Here is a 20237-nt window from a genome sequence, read left to right on the forward strand (position 1 = left end):
TGGGGGGGTGAATAGTTATGCACGCTCAAGTTTTCTGTTTTTTTGTCTTATTTCTTGTTTGTTTCACAATAAAAAATATTATTTTCATCTTCAAAGTGGTAGGCATGTTGTGTAAATCAAATGATACAAATCCTCCAAAAATCTATTTTAACCAGGTTGTAAGGCAACAAAATAGGAAAAATGCCAAGGGGGTGAATACTTTCGCAAGCCACTGTACAGTAGGAATCTAACACTAACCAGGACTCAGTGGTAGACATAACATAGTAAACTTAAATCCAATGTTACTTAAATGTAAACGTAAATGTTAGCTAGGTGGCTAACGTTAGCTATGCTAGTAGTTAGGGTTAGGGCGGGGTTAAGGTTAGGATTAGGAGTTAGGTTAAAGGGGAAGGGTTAGCTAACATGTTAAGTAGTTGCAAAGTAGAAAAACATTTGTAAGTAGTTGCAAAGTTGCTAAATAGCTAAAATGTTAATGTTGTCCGTTATGAGATTTGAATATGCAACCAACCACCACTCTGACCCACCACCCTACTTTCGTTTTTGCCTTAAAGCTGCAACATATAACTTTTTGGGTGACCCGACCAAATTCACATAGAAATGTGAGTTATAGAGCTGTCATTCTCATTGAAAGTAAGTCTAAGAAGAGGTAGATATGTTCTATGTGCGCTATTTCTATGCTTCCCGTTCTTAAGTTTAGTTTTTGCGTCTTTTACTTTTGGTTTTGTACACCAGCTTCAAACAGCTGAAAATAAAACATTTTTGGTTATTGAAAATATATTTCAGATGTAGATCGTACATTGATTCTCTACACTATACATTGCTTGATTTGTCACATAAACATTTGCAACCACGAAATGGCAGAGTGATTTCTGCATTTTTTATTTCCCCTTTATTTAACCAGGTAGGCCAGTTGAGAACAAGTTCTCATTTACAACTGCGACCTAGCCAAGATAAAGCAAATCAGTGCGACAAAAACAACAACACAGAGCATATTGCACCTTTAAGTAACCTTCTTTATATTTTTTATTTTATGTTTTATAAAATATACAAACCATACACATACAAACGACAACATCATTCAAACATCAACTATATCACACCTGCCTTGACCCACTATCACACACACCCATCTCCAATGCCTGCATCACTTTCTGCCACATGGCCTGAAACTGCACCATTTTGTTTCTCTCTGTAGCCCACACACTTTTAATATTTAAATAGTAAATCATTAGATATTTACATTGTATTAACGATGGCAGATTGATTGATTTCCAAGTTGGGGGTGTAGTGAAAACTACACCCCCATATGCCATATCTTGAAATATACAGACAGACGGGTTAAAAGTAAGTTTCTGTGTTTTGTAACCATACCAAACATAACATTTTAGACTAATTGGTATCTCGGAATTACGTTTACTATGATATGTCTAGTCCATGAGACCAGGCTGCTAACACAGTTCATGAGAATGTAACGAGAATGTAAAAAGAATGCAACGTGGTACGTTTTACTAGCCACATCCCGCCTTCATTCTAGAATGAACCAATGGAAATACAGAAACAGACGTGCATGTAAATAAAGAGGACAAAGTGACCCTGCCTCTATCCGTACACACTTGCAGGGTTGGATATTTTTAAATACAGAAACAGACGTCCACGTAAATAAAGAGGGCAAAGTGACCCTACCTTCGTCCGTACACAATTGCAGGGCTGCAGCTTTTGCTCAAGCATATCGCGTGCTAGCCAGATTGCTAATTTAGCTAGCTGTAGGCCCTAGCTAGCATCCAATATCTATTTTCCCCAAAAGTCGTCGACATGTCAGCTTTTTCAGAGGCAGCGTTGGAGAAGAAACTTTCGGAGCTTAGCAACTCCCAACAAAGTGTTCAGACACTGTCACTTTGGCTTATCCATCATAGAAAACACTCTAAGACCATCGTCAACGTTTGGTTCAACGAATTGAAAAAAGGTAATGTTAGTTAGATATAGGTAAAGTATGTTCATCAATATTAACATGTATCTTCTATTTAGATATGACCGTGTAGTCATTCATATCAAGTGTAGCTAGCTAACATGTTAACGAACAATTGCCAAGGTTAGTTAGCTTGCAAGCTTTTTAGCTAGCTACTGTTAGCTGAACAAGCAATGTTAGTAACTTAGTTAGCTAGATGGCTAACCGTTGCAAGTAAACAAACACCAAATGTCGTTGGCCACATCACAATCTACTAAGTGTCATCAATTTATCTAACGTAATCTAAATAACGTCAATTTGTCAGCTACTGGCGGTTGGATACTTTACTAACTAGCTAACTTGTTTGTCAATTGTGTAGCTAACTTACAGTAGTTAACTAATTAGGTGTAAATAAAGGCTTACTAACAAGCTAGTTAACAAACTTAACAATAACGCTAGTTCTAGCTCGCTGGAACGGTGCTTGTGGATAGTCGGTTAACAATCAACCTGCTAAGGTATTGTTTGAATGGACAACAAGACTGGCACAAGGCCCCAGTCAAGCCAGCCAGTGGCTAGCTAGGTAACGTTACCTCAAGTCCTTTATGAAGTTGCAATTTAGTTAACTGCCTAGTTACAGTGCCTTCAGAAAGTATTCCCTTTGAATTATTCCACGTCTTGTTACAGCCTGAATTCCAAATAGATTGTAGCAAATGTATTAAATGAAATTCAGAAATGTGATTTCCATAAGTATTCACACCCCTGAGTCAGTATTTTGTAGAAGCACCTTTGGCAGTGATTACAGCTTTGAGTCGTCTTGGGTATGAATCAGCTTTGCACAACTGGATTCGAAGATTTTCTCACGGTTTTCCTTGCATATTTACTCAAACTCTGAATTTAGATGGGGAGCGGCAGGGAAGGGCAATCTTCTTTACACAGATTTGCGTTCAGGATTTACATTCAGGCCAACGAGTGCAATTTGTCTCGGACAACAGAATCTTGTTTAAACTGTCATTATGGGTTAATTTGTATGTGTTTGTTGATGGGTGAGAAAAAAAATCCATTTTGAATTTGGGCTGTAATTCGAGGGGTATGAATACTTTTTGAATTCCCTATATCTCAAAGTTGGGTCATTGGAGTGATTGCTCTGATAGTGAATGAGAATGCAGTAACTATTAGCTATCTACTCATTTGAGTCATAAAACCAGGTAGAAGCCCTCACATTGGGACTCTACTTCACTGTCACATTTCCTAGTATGTTCTACTTAACATCAGGGTGAACTAGGGTCAGTGTTGCTGCCCATAAAAATGTACATCTAAGTGGGTTATAGCTAGCCCAAGATGTTCTTAAGGAGTAATGTTAGTCTCCTTAAGGTCCAAGGACCTTATGTTATTTTCAGAGGTAGACTGGCTCTGGCAGCTACAGTGCATTCGGAAAGTATTCTGACCTCTTCCCTTTTCTACATTTTGCTACTTTACAGCCTTACATGCTGACCACACCGTTCACGTCAAGAAATGTACACGTTATTCAATCATTGCACCCACACTGCTCACGAGCGTCTGCGTAGCCAGGCACTAAAATAGAACTTGGTTCTATTTGTGATGCTTGATGGGCTGCAAGTCCCGCTTCTCCCATGTGGGGGATTGAAAGTTGAGCTGAGGTCCACACCCCAGTCGGTAGTGGCAATGCACCTTAAAGTTGGTTGCCAACCGCCATAGAGTCCGAAGAAGCCTGAAGGAGGAGAGATTACTTGAACCCAACGTTTACCCTTTTATATGTGGATTAATTGTCGGAGTGGAGGACCATGTGCATTTAATAAAAAATTAAAACACAATGTTTATATCACAGGGAAAATTAGCTAGCAACAGCAAGCTAGCTAGTTAAATTACCATAAATGTTTAATGCTTTTCGACCTGTCCCGGAATTAATATAGCTGGTTCAGAGTTCGTTTTGATATTTCAAACTGCGTGTCCTGATCGCGTCTGTGGGTGGAGAAAATCAACATGTGGTCTGGTCAGCATGTTACTCTAAAATGTATTAAATACATTTTCCCCCCTCAATCTACACACAATACCCCGCAATGACAAAGCTGAAACAGTTTTTTAGAAATTTTAGGAAATGTATTAAATAAAACGGATACCTTATTTACATGAGTATTCAGACCTTTTTGCTTTGAGACTCGAAATTGAGCTCAGGTGCATCCTGTTTCCATTGATCATCCTTGATGTTTCTACAACTTGGAGTCCACCTGTGGCAAATTTAAATTGATTGGACATGATTTGGAAAGGCACACACCTGTCTATATAACGTCTCACAGTTGACAGTGCATGTCAGAGCAAAAACCAAGCCACAAGGTCGAAGGAATTGTCCGTAGAGATCCAAGACAGGATTGTGTCGAGTCACAGATCTGGGGAAGGGTACCAAAAATGTCTGCAGCATTGAAGGTCTCCAAGAACACATGGGCAGCCATCAGTCTTAAATGGGAGAAGTTTGTAACCACCAAGACTCTTCCTAGAGCTGGCCGCCTGGCCAAACTGAGCAATCGGTGGAGAAGGGCCTTGGTCAGGGAGGAGACGAGAAACCCGATCGTCACTCTGACAGGGCTCCCGAGTTTTCTCTTTTTGATATGGGACAACCTTCCAGAAGGACAACCATCTCTGCAGCACTCCACCCATCAGGCCTTTATGGTAGAGTGGCCAGATGGAAGCCACTCCTCAGTAAAACGCACATTACAGCCCACTTGGCGTTTGCCAAAAGGCACCTAAAGAATCTCAGACCATGAGAAGCAAGATGTTCTGGTCTGATGAAACCAAGATTGAACTCTTTGGCCTGAATGCCAAGTGTCACGTCTGGAGCAAACCTGGCACCATCCCTACGGTGAAGGATGTTCGGGGCAGCATCATACTGTGGGGATGTTTTTCAGCGGCAGGGACTGGGAGACTAGTCAAGATCGAGGCAAAGTTGAACGAAGCGAAGTACAGAGATCCTTGATGAAAACCTGCTCCAGAGCGCTCAGGACCTCTGACTAGGGCAAAGTTTCACCTTCCAACAGGACAGAGAACTGAAAATAGCTGTGCAGTGATGCTCCACATCCAACCTGACAGTGCTTGAGGATCTGTTGAGAAGAATGGGAGAAACTCCACAAATACAGGTGTGTCAAACCAAAGACTTGAGGCTGTAATCGCTGCCGAGGTTCTTCAACAATGTACTGAGTAAAGGGTCTGAATACTTATGTAAATGTGATGTTTCAGTAAATTTTTAATAAATTTGCAAAAATGTAAACTTGTTTTTTGCTTTGTTATGGTGTGTGGATTGAGGGGAAAACAATTTAATCCATTTTAGGATAAGGTTGTAACGTAACAATGTGGAAAAAGTTAAGGGGTCAGAATACTTTATGAATGCACTGTAAATACTACATCTAAATGTGAATCGATTCTCAATTGCTTTACGGTTCTAGAAACATACTGTACAAATATAAACACAACGTGAAGTGTTGGTTCTCTGTTTCATGAGCTGAAATGAAAGATCCCAGAAATGTTCTTTTCCATAAGATTATTTCTCTAACTTTGCACAAATTTCTTTACATCCCTCTTTGTGAGCCTTTCTCATTTTTACAAGTTAATACATCCACCTGACAGGGATATCAAGACGCTGATTAAATGGTATTATCATTACACAGGTGCGCTTTGTACTGGGACAAAAGGCCACTCTAAAATGTGCAGTTTTGTCATACAATGCACGCAATTGGCATGCTGACTGCAGGAATGTCCACAGGAGCTGTTGCCAGAGAACTGAATGTTAATTTCTCCACCATAAACTGACTCCAATGTCGTTTTGTGGAATTTGGCAGGTAGTTTTGGTGTTTTGCCATGGGAAATCTTGTCAGAAACTGTCTCAGGGAAGATAATCTGCGTTCTCGTCGTCCTCACTAGGGTCTTTGCCTGACTGCACTTTGGCGTCGGAACTGGCGTCAGTGGGCAAATGCTCACCTACCATGGCCACCGGCACGCTGGAGAAGTGTGCTTTTCACGGATGAATCCATTTCAACTGTACATGGCAGATGGTGTCGTGTGGGTGGGCACTTTGCTCATGTCAACATTGAACATATAGCCCTGTGGTGGCAGTTGGGATATGGAATTGGCAGGCTTAAGCTACAGACAACAATTGCATTTTATTGATGGCAATTTGACGAAATCCTGAGGCCCATTGTCGTGCCATTCATCATCCTCCCCCTCATGTTTCAGCATGGTAATGCACGGCCCCATGTCACAAGGATCTGTACACAATTCCTGGAAGCTGAATGTAATTTCTTCCATGGCCTGCATACTCACCAGACATGTCACCCATTGAGCATGTTTGGGATGCTCTGGATCGCCACGTGCGACAGCATTCAAGTTCCTGCCAAAATCCAGCAACTTCGCACAGCTATTGAAGAGTGGGACAACATTCCACATGCCACAATCAACAGCCTGATCAACTCTATACAAAGAAGATGTGTTACGCTGCATGAGGCAAATGGTCACACCAGATACTAACTGGTTTTCTGTTCCACGCCCCCTACTTTATAATTGTTTCCTAAGATATCTGTGACCAACAGATGCATATCTGTAGTCCCAGTCATGTGAAATCCATAGATTACAGCCTAATTACTGTATTGCAATTGACTGATTTCCTTCTATGAACTCAGTAAAATCTTTTGAAATTGTTGCGTTTATTCAGTGTAAATCCCTTTTTTTGGTTTCATCACATCAAAATAATTGTACAAATGCATAATTGTTTTAACCAGCTTTATCGCGGTTGCAACCAACTGTATTTTTCAGTTGCAGCATGTTTGACTGCCGTTACACACCGGTGATCGGCGTGCTATGTAGTCCCTCGGTCTTCCGTAAACACTCGCTGTAACATGGAGTCATGGCCGTGTGGGAACACTAACACTAACTTTTAGTTAAATTGTTATTTCTCGCTGATATGAAAGATACGGTCCTTACGCTTCCAAAACTGTACCGCATGCGCTGCACGTTCATGTTCAGACATGAACTAAACTCCCCTGTACAGAAGACTCCTTTGTCCAATGACTTGTGGAATGGAATGGCGTCATCATCAAGTGGTAGGTTATAGCCTATATGCTTCATGCATCTGTTCAAAATGATTGCAAAGTGACTCTTAGGAAACGTTTTCCAAAAATGTATCTCTGCATCACATCACATCACTGCACATGAGTGATGGGCTATATCTGTGAAATAAGTTGACTGAAATTAGCCAACATTCCCTGCTTTGCCAATGAATGTTCACAATAAAATTACACGGAAACACTAATGGAACTTTTTTTTTGGTGTGTTTTAAGGATTTCTTACACTACACTGCCACAAGGTCTCAATGATTACAACAGGTTCCCACAGGTATTCAATGACTGCCACATTCAGCTGTAGGGTGGCTAATTAATTATTTTGGTCTTTTGGCATGTGAAATTGATGATGAGATGTTATGTAAAATGTGTTGGGTAAGAGGACAATCTGCATTGTGTATGACATTGCCTACTGATACTTGTAGCTTTCTCTCGTTTTTAAAGCCTACTGCCTAAATACAAATCTGAGCTTTTGTGCTAGTTGAGCTAAGGAGTGTTATTTGATGTGGTCTGTTTTTTTCTTTTGGTTAAAAGAGCCCAATGATATCCCATTTGGGCCTCGGTATTTTGGGAGCTGCTCACTCTTTTCTGTGGACTGGGAATAGCATCTGATGTCTTAGCATTGCCCTGCCTGTCGTCTACTCATGGTTAGTTGTGCTCTCATTTTTGTAGTGTTCTTTGTCATCACTGTTTCTTTTGTCATTGGTGTCTTGAATGCGATCACTAACAATGTCACATAGGGTTAGCTCTGGGGGGGGGGGGGTGTACAGGGTAATGGCTTGGTGAGAGAGCCTAGTAGTTTCACTTTGGGCTGATTTTGTTCTCTCACGACAGTAGCCAGGGACGGGCATGTCCAGCTGCTCTCTCACGACAGTAGCCAGGGACGGGCATGTCCAGCTGCTCTCTCACGACAGTAGCCAGGGACGGGCATGGCCAGCTGCTCTCTCACGACAGTAGCCAGGGACGGGCATGTCCAGCTGCTCTCTCACGACAGTAACCAGGGACGGGCATGTCCAGCTGCTCTCTCACGACAGTAACCAGGGACGGGCATGTCCAGCTGCTCTCTCACGACAATAACCAGGGACGGGCATGTCCAGCTTTTTGTTTACTTAGGCTGATCGCTCAGGGGGCGAAACCCTCAAGGCAGATCCACCTCCTACAATAGAGCTATATAACACCTGGGTTCTAAGTTAGTCATGTGTAGTCTGCCTGAGTCCTCCTCTCCCCTGTAACTATTCCCCCAGTCCTTGCTGTAAATGACAATGTGTTCTGTCAACTTGCCTAGTAAAATAAGGGATAAAGGGTATCCTGAGTTGAAACCCAGCAGGAGCATTTGACACTTGCCTCTGTTGCTTTGTGTAAGATCACTCTGCTTTGACTGTTTCCCACACTTGACTGTGATCTGTCTGCAGCCAAGGTATCCAGGAAGCTCACCTTCCTCTACCTTGCCAACGATGTCATCCAGAACAGCAAGAAGAAAGGACCCGAGTTCACCCAGGACTTTGCTCCTGTCATCGTTGATGCCTTCAAACACGTGTCCAGGTGAGATAATCAAACCTGGCTCCCGCTGTTTTAGCTATTGTCGTGGTTTTGGAGCATGAGCCTTCTGATGGTAGTTGGATGTGTGTGTGCAGGGATGGAGAGGATGGATGTAAGAAACAGCTGGGCCGGGTTCTGTCCATCTGGCAGGAGAGAGCTGTGTATGAGAACAACCTGCTGGACCAGCTCTCACACGTTCTGCGTAAGTACCCTCCTAACCAACGGCCACCTCGGGTGTGTACATAGTCTTAAGTGTTTTCCTTGTCCTGGCCTCTTCCATCTACTCTGATCTGAAAACAGTGTATTCAGACTCATTCACTTTTTCTACATTTTGTTACATTGCAGCCTTATTCTAAAATGGATTAAATATTATTTTCATGTCTACACACAATACCCCATAATGACAAAGCGAAACAGGTTCCGTTTTTTTATTTATTATTTATTTTTTTATATCTTTTTTAAAACAGATACCTTAGTAGTTCAGACCCTTTGCCATGAGACTTGAAATTGAGCTTCGGTGCATCCTGTTTCCATTGATACTTGATGTTTCTACAACTTGATTGGAGCACCTGTGGCAAATTCAATTGATAGTACATGATTTGGAAAGGCACACACCTGTCTATATAACGTCCCACAGTTGACAGTGCATGTCAGAGCAAAAACCAAGCCATAAGGTAGAAGGAATTGTCCGTAGAGCTCCAAGACAGGATTGTCGAGTCACAGATCTGGGGAAGGGTAGCAAAAATGTCTGCAGCATTGAATGTCCCCAAGAACACCGTGGCCTCCATCATTCTTAAATGGGAGAAGTTTGTAACCACCAAGACTCTTCCAAGAGCTCGCCACCTGGCCAAACTGAGCAATCGGTGGAGAAGGGCCTTGGTCAGGGAGGTGACCAAGTACCCGATCGGCACTCTGACAGAGCTCTAGAGTTCCTCTGTGGAGATGGTTGTCCTTGTGGAAGGTTCTCCCATCTCTACAGCACTCTACCCATCAGACCCTTATGGTAGTGGCCAGATGGAAGAATCTCCTCAGTAAAAGGCACATGACAGCCCGCTTGGATTTTGTCAAAAGGCACCTAAAGGACTCGCAGACCATGAGAAACAAGATTCTCTGGTCTGATGAAACCAAGATTGAACTCTTTGCCCTGAATGCCAAGTGTCACGTCCGGAGGAAACCTGGCACTACCCCTACAGTAAAGTGTGATATTGGTAGCAGCAGCATGCTTTGGGAATGTTTTTCAGCGGCAGGGACTGGGAGACTAGTCAGGATCGCGGGAAAGATGAACGGAGCAAAGTACAGAGATCCTTAATGAGGGGCAGGGCTAAGTGGGGGCGGATTTTTTTCCAATTTTGACAGATGTGCATTGCGTTAACCAGCCTGATAGTTCACTTCCAATCTGGTTAATTTCTCTAAACTCTGAATAGAATAGGAATTGAGTTTTATAGGCCTACTCAGTCTGCCTCTAACCGACCTATACCATAGTAAACCATATAGCCCATCTATCCTGTTTAAAAAAGTTTGAAGACGAACTGAATTTGGTTCCATTTCAACATTTATAAGTGAAACCAAATTGCTGTAACATACAAATTATATCAAATAGCCTAGTACACACACTGAAACTTGTTCAAAGCAAAAGGCTATTGCACAGGAAAAACATGGACGATTGGGTGCATCACAAATTCCGAACCGCTTGACAGCAACATAATAAACTAAAGCACTGATCATAGGGGATGATTTCAGAATGACTGCTAAGGCTTGATCATACATTTAATTGGGTAACCTAGCCTACAAAAATGTAACTCTCCATATGTTCAAATCAAAAAACAGATTTTAACATGACATCAATAACGCAGCCACATCCTGAGTCGCCGATGCGTTCAGAAATCAAGATGCTTTAGTATTTCATTTTAAAAGCTCCTACCAAGGCCAAGAGAACAAACACTTTTCAGTGTGCACAAAAATAAAACTTATTTTTTCAAATATGTAGCCTACGATGCCATTCTCGATCATTTTAGGGAGAACAAACTACTTGGCCTACATTTGAACACCTCGGCAGAAGCTTTGCTATTCGGCGTCTTCCCAATTAAGTAGCCTAGTTTTTGTTAGGCCCTAGTTCTCTTCAAGTAGTCAAGCACTAGGGCAGCCCACCTCTTCCAATGCATTGTGGAAAAGTGTGCATCAAATTCTACTAGATGACGATATGAAATAAGTAGAACATCCTGGCATTTTGAAACACTTGATTTTAGAAAATTCACATAGTAAAAAAAGAAAAAAAAGAAGTCATTTCTTATACTGGGAATGAGTGAAGTTACTGCGTTGTTCCTGCTAGTCGTTGATTTCGGCAGCGCATCCCTAGATCTTATTGATCAGCTGAAATGAGTGACATCTAGGAATTTATACTAGATTTTTAAAATGTCACATTCTGTTAAACTTTTTTTTAAATTGCGTACTCAATTGGCCTACTAGGACGGAAGTATGTGTATTCAGACATGGCCAGTGTCAAATGATGTGACATAGTGTTCATATCAGTGTGTTGTCATCTTCCCATGAGCGCTCACCCTGTATCCATGTTCCACAGTGGGCGAGAAGGCCAAGAAGAGGCCGTATGAGGAGATTCAACTGGACGAACAGGACCTGGCCTCCCAGAGCTCCCCAGCAGAGCCCCCACAGGTACAGGCCAACCCAAGACCTCACAGGGGGGTGGACTGGACTGTGTGTGAGGGGGCTGTTTAATGGCTAGGTTCAGTCAACCGATCTGAGGTTCTTTCTGTCGTTGCATTTACCTCTTCGTATCCCACTTGATGTTTTTTTGTATCCGCATGGCTTTAAGAAGAGTTTCTTTGTTAGTTCCTTGTTTTCTTAGATGTTTGGCCTGCTTTCTAACTGCAATGTGGGGATCTGTCCCCATCTGTCATTTCTTCCTTCTCTTCTCCCGTTCTTCCTCACTCTCCACCTTCCCTCTTTTTCTACCCCTCACTCTCAGACGGCAGAGTTAATCCGTGCCCTGCAGGAACTGGAGAATGCAGCCACTGGGGACTCGGCGCTGTGCCAGCGGATCTCCTGCCTGCCTGCTGAGGTGCTGGACACGTCACTACTGCACAGGATCACAGGTGGGCCCTGGCATACACTTCTATCCCACAGTCTTGCACTAGCTACAGTCAGCCCTGCGGAATGCTCCCGAGTGCCGCTGTTGGCAGGGGTGGTCAGGAGGGTGGTTCTACTCCAGAGCGAGGCTTGGCCGTTGAACTACTGCTGTGCTGACCCCTGCAAGTGCCCTAGCTCTGTATAGCCTAGTTTTTGATGTTTCGGGGAACGTGTTAGTGTCTTCTGAAATCTACGACAGACACCATACTTACACAGTTTGTTTAACTGTTGAACTGACTATTAGTTGGCCCTACAATTAGCAAGTTTCTCAATCACATACAGTACATTTGGAAAGTATTTAGACCCCTTGACGTTTTCCACATTTTGTTACGTTACAGCCTTATTCTAAAATTGACTAAATTGTCCCCCCCCCCCCCCCCCCCCATCAATCTACACACTACCTCATCGTGACAAAGCAAAAACAGGTTTTTGGATGTTTTTGCGTAGTTTTATAAATATCACATTTCCATTAGTATTCAGACCCTTTACTCAGTACTTTGTTGAAGCACCTTTGGCAGCATTACAGTCTTGGGTATGATGCTACAAGCTTGGCACACCTGTATTTTGGGAGTTTCTCCCATTCTCCTCTGTAGAAACTCTCAAGCTCAGGTTAGATGGGGAGCGTTGCTGCACATCTATTTTCAGGTCTCTCCAGAGATGTTCGATCGGGTTCAAGTCCGGGCTCTGACTGTGCCACTCGGACATACAAAGACGTGTCCCGAAGCCACTGCTGCATTGTCTTTGCTCTTTGCTTAGGGTCATTGTCCTGTTGGAAGGTGAACCTTTGACCCCGTCTGAGGTCCTGAGCACTCTGGAGCAGGTTTTCATCAAGGATCTCTCTCTACTTTGCTCCGTTCGTCTTTCCCTCGATCCTGACTAGTCTCCCAGTCCCTGCCGCTGAAAAACATCCCCATAGCATGATGCTGCCACCACCACCATGCTTCACTGTAGGGATGGTGCCAGGTTTCTTCCAGATGTGACGCTTGGCATTCAGGCCAAAGAGTTCAATCTTGGTTTCATCAGACCAGAGAATCTTGTTTCTCATGGTCTGAGAGTCCTTTAGGTGCCTTTTGATAAACTCCAAGCGGGCTGTCATGTGACTTTTTAGTGAAGAGTGGCTTCTCTCTGGCCACTACCAAAGATGCCTGATGGGTGGAGTGCTGCAGAGATGGTTGTACTTCTGGAAGGTTCTCCCATCACCAGAGGAACTCTGGACCTCTGTCAGTGAACGTCTGGTTCTTGGTCACCTCCCTGACCAAGGCCCTTCTCCCCCGATTGCTCATTTTGGCTGGGCGGCCAGCTCTAGGATGATTCTTGGTGGTTCTAAACTTCCATTTAAGAATGGAGGCCACTGTGTTCTTGGGGACCTTCAAAGCTGCAGACATTTTTTGGTACCCTTCCCCAGATCTGTGCCCTGACACAATCCTGTCTTGGCGCTCTAGGGACAATTCCTTCGACCTCATGGCTTGGTTTTTTTCTCTGACATGCACTGTCAATTGGGGGACCTTTTATATAGACAGGTGTGCCTTTCCAAATCATGTCCAATCAATTGAATTTACTACAGGTGGACTCCAATTAGGGTTGCAAATGGTCGGAAACTTTCTGGTAAATTTCCGGAAGCTTTCCTTTGAAGTTTGGGGAATTTTGTTTTAATTCATCAAAGTGGGATACACAAGGCAATTCTAGTTCTTGTGGCTTATTTTGGTTAAACTATCCCCAATTCAATGGAATTGCAACCCTCTGCATGCACAGTGTACTCTTCCATCACATGTACAGCTGATTCTCAAGATCTTGTACACTAATGAGATGCTATTGAGCCCACACTACTTCACTGTCTGTGCCAAGGACTACATGCTTTCTGGTAAGTTTTGATTACAATACTGGGTGAGGTGAATATATTTTAAGACGAGATTAAAAAAAAAAAAAAAAAAATGAAAATAGTAGTCTACAGCAAAGTGTGTTTAAATCTTTTCTGCTAGTTAGTTTTTGCTACCATGTTGGTTTTAGCTTGCTTGAGCCTGCTAACTGAGTGTTAATTCACCTGTTTCCATACATGTTTAATTTAAAACATTCATCTTACAAAGGAGTTGTTTAATCTAACTGCCTAACTATAAATCTGTACATGGAATTGTATTTGTTTGTTTTTTTTACTCATTTTTTCCCTTCTTATCTTTACAGGAAAATGCCACTGACACGATCTGATGTGTGGAGACATATCACTGCAGCTAATGTAGGAGGAAAAGCTATGTACATTTGCAAATACTGTGAAGAATGCAACAAAGATGCAGAATCATCTGGCCAAGTGCATAAAGTTCCCTCAGCGCTCACAACAAGCAACCTCTGACAAAAGTTCCTCTACTTCTATTCGAGGTGAAAATGATGAATCAGACACTATCAATAGCAACAGCACATGGTCCTCCTGGAATCAAAGTTTTTTTTGTTTTGCTTTACTCAATAGAGGAACGTAGTCAGAGAAATGCTAATGAATGTCTTGCTCAAGCTGTGTATGCAACTCACCTCTGCTCACAGGCAATGTGTATTGGAAGAGATTTTGTTTTCTCATCCTGTCTGATGTTCAGACTCTGCTTGCAGATGTAAGAGAAGAAATCTGTACTGCCCTGCCCACTTCACTGTTGGTCCAAGCAGAGGAAACTGCAGTTCTGAAATGCATCAAAAAGCGTGAAGACTTCTGCCTGAAGCCCATACATGCCACAGCGTACGTGTTGGACCCCAAGTATGCTGGCAAGAGTATCCTGTCTGGTGCAGAGATCAACAAGGCCTATGGTGTCATCACTACCGTGTCTCGCCACCTTGGCCTGGATAAGGGCAAGGTTCTTGGCAGTCTGGCGAAGTACACTTCCAAGCAAGGCTTTGGGATGGAGATGCAATATGGCAGTCGTGCCAACATATCTCATCAGCCACCTGGTGGAAGGGACTGTGTGGATCTGAGGCTCTTTCCCCTGTTGCCTCCATCATCCTCTGAATCCCACAAACATCAGCCGCCTCAGAGCGCAACTGGTCCTTGTTTGGGAACACACACCAAAGCACGCAACAGGCTGACCAATACAAGGGTTGAAAAATTGGTGGCCATCCAGGCAAATTTGAGGCTTTTTGAGCCTGACAACGAGCCATCCTCAAGGTTGGAAAGGGACATGAGGCCTCAGTCTGATGTTCAAGAGGTGGACATTGAGGAGGTCCAGGGAGAAGACATGGAAGACAACCAAAGCTTTACTTTCTAGACTCATTTTACAGATTATCTTTTGTTCAGTGAAAACATCCCATGTGAAGAGTCAAGTCATTTAATTAAAGTTCAATTTGTAACAATTGTTTTTTTATTTCTATTGGAAGGATTTAATCATTTGCAATTGTCCACTTAAGGTAAAATGTTTGTCTCCATATATGGTAAATATATCCAATGCAAAAAATATCTACATTTTTAAATGGTATTAATATTAATTCCCATACTTTACCATGGAAAGTTTCCACCTCTGGATATTCCCCAAAATGTCCAACCCTAACTCCAATCAAGCTGTAGAAACATCTCACGGATGATCAATGGGGCGGCAGGTAGCCTAGTGGTTAGAGCGTTGGACTATTAACCGAAAGGTTGCAAGATCGAATCCTCTAGCTGACTAGGTAAAAATATGTCATTCTGCCCCTGAACAAGGCAGTTAACCCACTGTTCCTAGGCCGTCATTGAAAATAAGAATTTGTTCTTAACTGACTTGCCTCGTTAAATAAAGGTAAAATGGAAACAGGATGCAACTGAGGTAAATTGAGTCTCATAGCAAGTGTCTGAATACTTATTTCAGTTTTATTTGTAATACATTTCCCAAAATTTCTAAACCTGTTTTCACTTAGTCATTAGGGTGTGTAGATGAGGGAAAGAAAATATTTAATTTTAGAACAAAGCTGTAATGCAGCAAAATGAGGAAAAAGTTAAGTGGTCTGAATACTTTCTAGACTCATTTTACTTTCTAGACTCATTTTACAGATGTTAAAAATACTCGAGTCAGCCACAAATGATAAAGGGCTGTTAGGTTGGAGACGTAACGAAAGGCTCTTAAGTCCTCACCCGATTTACCTAAATGCTCATTACAACCACCCTGTCAGTGCTTGATATCGTTTGTCATCATTGGAAACACTCACTTGTCGCAATTAACCCATTCAGCTGAAATGAAAGCCTTATCTCCTCCCTGTCTCAGATAAAGAGCAGGGTGAGCGCCTGTCCAGGCTGGTGGAGGAGGCTTGCATGCTGCTGGCAGACTACAGCGGACGTTTGGCGGCAAAGGTCGATGACCGGCGGCAGCTCACACGCACGCTCACCCTGTTTCTACACAGCCAGAGGGATGGCCTGGCCCAGAACGAGCAGAAACTAGAAGTGCGTAAATCATCTCTTTATTTTTTCACTACACTCTTCTCATTCTCCAGCTTCATTCTGTCTCTCTCACATGTTCTGTTTTTGTAGCAGGCTTTTTCCTCAGTTTGTATCCTGTATCCCCTCAGCCTTTCAGGTGGTGTGCTTTGAATGTTTCCAATTGAATCGAATGTGGACTGCTCACATTTTGCCACAAGCAACACTTCTGAAGTATTATGTTCTGTCCCTTATTGAGTAAAACTTTAATGGGACAAAAACATTTTTATTTGGCCATGTCCAAACTTAAGATGCACGCTTAACTGGAGCTGTCATGCTAATCCTGAATTGATGTCAGTGGGAGATTTGCACAACAGTTTGAGTTAGATGTTTACCTCAAGTTAGGATTCAAGTCATTATGCCTCTCTCCACTTTCCAGTGCTGTCATCCACATGATTAGTACAGGCCCACAATGCTTTAGCGAAGATGACATTTCTCACCCCATTACTTGCAGAACAACTACAATCTATTTCCATTGGTTTCTAATACACGGTGGAGGTAAAATGTGTGTGTATTTGCAATTGCTGAATGCATAACTGTCCAGCCTTTACCCACAGGAAGTCGGCAAGATCAAGTATTCTGGTCTATGTATCTGCAGTTCAACAAATCTCTTGTAATAAAGAAAAAAAAAAAGAGAATAAAAATGAATCTGAGTGCTGTTATTTGCTTTTACTTGTGTGCATATTGGTGGTGGTGGGTTGAATGACTCCAGTCCTATTTGATAGACCTCTTGAGTTATGGTATTAAATAATAAATTAAACTCTTAAGCATAAAACTCAACTTCACCTGTTATGTTATCGCATACACATGACATATTTTTGTATATCTAAACCCAAATACTTTACATTGGAAATAGCCATTGAGCTCATAGCTTCAAAGTAGACCAGAGAAATGGGATTGAATGCCCTTTAAAAGTTCTACACAATGCACAAAGTTATGACAGACAGGTTCACATGATATTTGTTAATTTATTTTAAGTGCATTTAGGTGTGGTTAGTGTTATAACCTCTTACTCATACTGGGGTAGTAAAAGTGTCTGAAGTCATGTTCAGCAGGGGTATATTGTGTTCATTGACCATTTATACTGGTCTTCAAATATGATTTTGGTTTCCTCAATTTGAATTGTGAAGCCCCTAAACCAGGTGTGGGCCACTTGCCCTAGGGGGCTGTAGTATGTGCAGGCTTTTGTTGCAGCCCAGCACTAACACACCAAATCACTAATACTTGGTAACCCCTAATAGAAAATGTTGTTTAATCGGGTGTTAGAGCCAGGCTGGAAGAAAAAGCTGAATGCTGCAGCTCCCCAGGACTTGTTGCCCACCACCTTTCTCTAAACACATGCCTCTTTCTGTCAGGACTATTGGCTATGGCTATTTTCTGACTTACCATGTCTGTTTACACTGGTAGCCTAATTCTGATATTTTCCTCTAATTGGTCTTTTGACCAATCACAGCTCTTTCAGAGCTGATCTGATTGGTCAGAAGACCAATAATTGAAAAATATCAGAATTGGGCTGCCTGTGTAAACAATCGTTTGTGCCCTGGGTTCAGGGTAGTTTAACTCTTCCATTCTGAGGATAGGGGGTTGACCTAGTATTTACCCAGTTGTGTAGGGGAGTCATACACTTCAGTTAAGGGGTTGTTTCCAAACTGGGCCTTTGTTACAGGCCTTAGCATATCCTTGACTTGCCAAGAAGGTTGAATTTATCCCATACTGTACTATTCATTTGACTGATTTAATGCTCAATTTGCATCTATTTGAATAGTTAGATGAGTTATACTGACTTAAATAGGCAGTAAGGAGAAACACCTTGGTTTTTCTCTGTAGTAAATACATGACTGGATCAAACACTAGTTTCTGTCACTTCAAATTTAATGAAATTTAAATTTCATAGCTCACAACTAATGCCAGAATGGCTATAGTAAAGTTCTTTCAGAAATATTTCCCTTGCCATCAATGCTGTGAGGTTGATGTAGGGTGATAGTTTTCAGTTCAAGAAACAATTCCTAACACAAACTAGTAATATAAAACTATGGAGAAAGAATGCACAGCACAGTTTCCACTCACTAATCTATACTTTAATATGTTCTAATGCCACTTAAAGTAAATAGGACTTCACAATGAAACCGAAATTATTGAATGTCATCAGTTTACTCTGATGTGCCCAGGTTACTTTGTAAACCCGCCCTTTCCCTAACCATTGTGCTAAAAGGTTATGTCTAATAATTGAACAGTGTATCCCACTCGAAGTATGTTGTACAAAACATATCACATCACTCTTCATACCTACTCTTGTTTCAGGAGTACAAGCACAAGCTGGCACGGGTGACCCAGGTACGGAAGGAGCTGCGTACTCGTCTCAGCAACCTACCAGACCTCGCTCTGCTCCCCAGTGTGACCAGTGGACATTTGCACCTGCCCTCATCTGGTGTCAAACTTTATGACCCCACAGCCTGACAGTTCACCTGTGCTTTTCACCCTTGACTGACCACCCACCCTCTGATTGACACATCTCTCACCATATCGTTTAACATCTGGACTTCACTTAGTGGACATCAGAGTCACTTAATAACCTTTGATTGACGCATCTCCCAACCTAACATGGCCCATGTCCATCTTGCCATTGCGCTACTTACTGTTTGACCTAGGCTCTCTCCTATCTTTCCCCATGTAGTCATGTTTATCATTGCTCCCTGATTGACACTGTCCATGCCTCTCTTACCAGTCATCATGTCATCCCTCCTATTTGCCAATAATCCCTCTTATTCTTTTCAAAACAATAGATCATTCGTCTGATATATAATATATATAGAATTGATATATCCTATGCTTTCACATCTATTGATATTTATTGAAAGGCATGACCCAGGTTTTCCATACATAATGAACTCTCTTTCTTCCCCTATTCTATTCTTCCTCTGAATACATGGGAATACAGTGATTCCCTCTTGGCTTTTACCGACAGTCTTCCCATGATATTCCTCTTCTGTTTTCCCCTCTCTACCTAACCCCAACCTCCCCAAAATGGTCAGGAAGATATTGTTGTGATATTATTTTTGTATCGACAGGTATAGTGAATTTAGATAGCACCAGAAATTGTATACTGAAGTTGTCCCAATGAATACATCCCCTCTGTATTGTATCATTATAATCAGCTGCAGTATTTATTACATATTATTATCTTTGTGTTCTTTTATAACTGCTCTAAAGTATTCCCATTATGTGGACACAGCTCATGGATTTTAGATCTTGCTCTTGGGTGCTTCACTAATAGCAGGGATTGTTGCTGTTTAAGTTCTATATCAATGGCCTTAAAATAATTAAGCATGTTCAGAGAAGTTCTCTTGCCCAGATTTAATTGTAAAATTAAATAGTTGGGAAATGTTAGGTTACTGTTAAAAGTAACAGGTTTGAATATGTTTCACTTGTTTTGAGAAAAGCTTTTGAGAACAGAAACATGCATTGTTCATTGTAAACATTGTTCTTGAAGCGGATAACCAATTTATTTATTTTTACCACATAGACAAAGTTGCATGTAAATACTTGGAACCAATTGGTTTTATCTTGTATTGTCGTTATGGGCTCTCCAAGACCTGCTAGTCATTCCAAAAAATCCTTGAGTCTCATTGCAGATGCAGCTTTATAGAAGTTGAAGGTCTTCATAATAGTTGAAGCCTTTCCCATTTTGGAACAAGTGAGTTGAGACATCAGTGTTGTGTGCTTGTTTACTGTATTATTTACTGCCCCTTGGTTTTAACCTCTAGTGAATGATGTTCAGCCGCCTATGACAGCTATGCCCTTTAAAGAACTTGAAGGGGCCCACTGTTTGCAAAACCATACCTTATAACTTACTTGACTGAATTGTAAGTGTTCATTGAAACACATTGTTGTAACGCGTTCAGTTCTCAGAACCAAATAAACAGCAAAACAGAGGATAATCTATCAAGACTTGTTGTCATGTTTGTCTGCATCAATCCAGAATTATTTATTCTGGGGTGATTATTACCTGTAGTTTTAAAATGTGCATGTGTACTTACAGTGACACATGACCTCTAAAAATACAGTACTGTCA

At 41.9% G+C, this 20237-nt stretch overlaps 1 protein-coding gene across 1 annotated transcript; it reads left to right on the top strand.

Annotated features, from left to right (window-relative positions):
* The first annotated feature begins 1589 nt into the window (after window positions 1-1589).
* Window positions 1590-20107, top strand: LOC120022220 (regulation of nuclear pre-mRNA domain-containing protein 1A-like). Its single transcript, XM_038966100.1, has 7 exons — window positions 1590-1963; window positions 8481-8610; window positions 8703-8809; window positions 11186-11277; window positions 11591-11717; window positions 15957-16132; window positions 18467-20107. Exons 1-7 carry the CDS (start codon window positions 1813-1815, stop codon window positions 18620-18622), a joined length of 939 nt encoding a protein of 312 aa, XP_038822028.1. The 5' UTR covers window positions 1590-1812; the 3' UTR covers window positions 18623-20107.
* The last annotated feature ends 130 nt before the right edge of the window (window positions 20108-20237 follow it).

This window comes from Salvelinus namaycush, chromosome 27 (genome assembly GCF_016432855.1).
Source record: "Salvelinus namaycush isolate Seneca chromosome 27, SaNama_1.0, whole genome shotgun sequence".
Taxonomy (NCBI): domain Eukaryota; kingdom Metazoa; phylum Chordata; class Actinopteri; order Salmoniformes; family Salmonidae; genus Salvelinus; species Salvelinus namaycush.

Bases quoted from the DNA above. Each gene is read 5' to 3' on its own strand.
- LOC120022220 (XM_038966100.1), top strand. From the start codon at position 1,813: ATGTCAGCTTTTTCAGAGGCAGCGTTGGAGAAGAAACTTTCGGAGCTT. The intron at 8,810-11,185 runs GTAAGTACCCTC...CATGTTCCACAG, and splicing joins CCAGCTCTCACACGTTCTGC to TGGGCGAGAAGGCCAAGAAG. The intron at 11,718-15,956 runs GTGGGCCCTGGC...TCCCTGTCTCAG, and splicing joins ACTACTGCACAGGATCACAG to ATAAAGAGCAGGGTGAGCGC.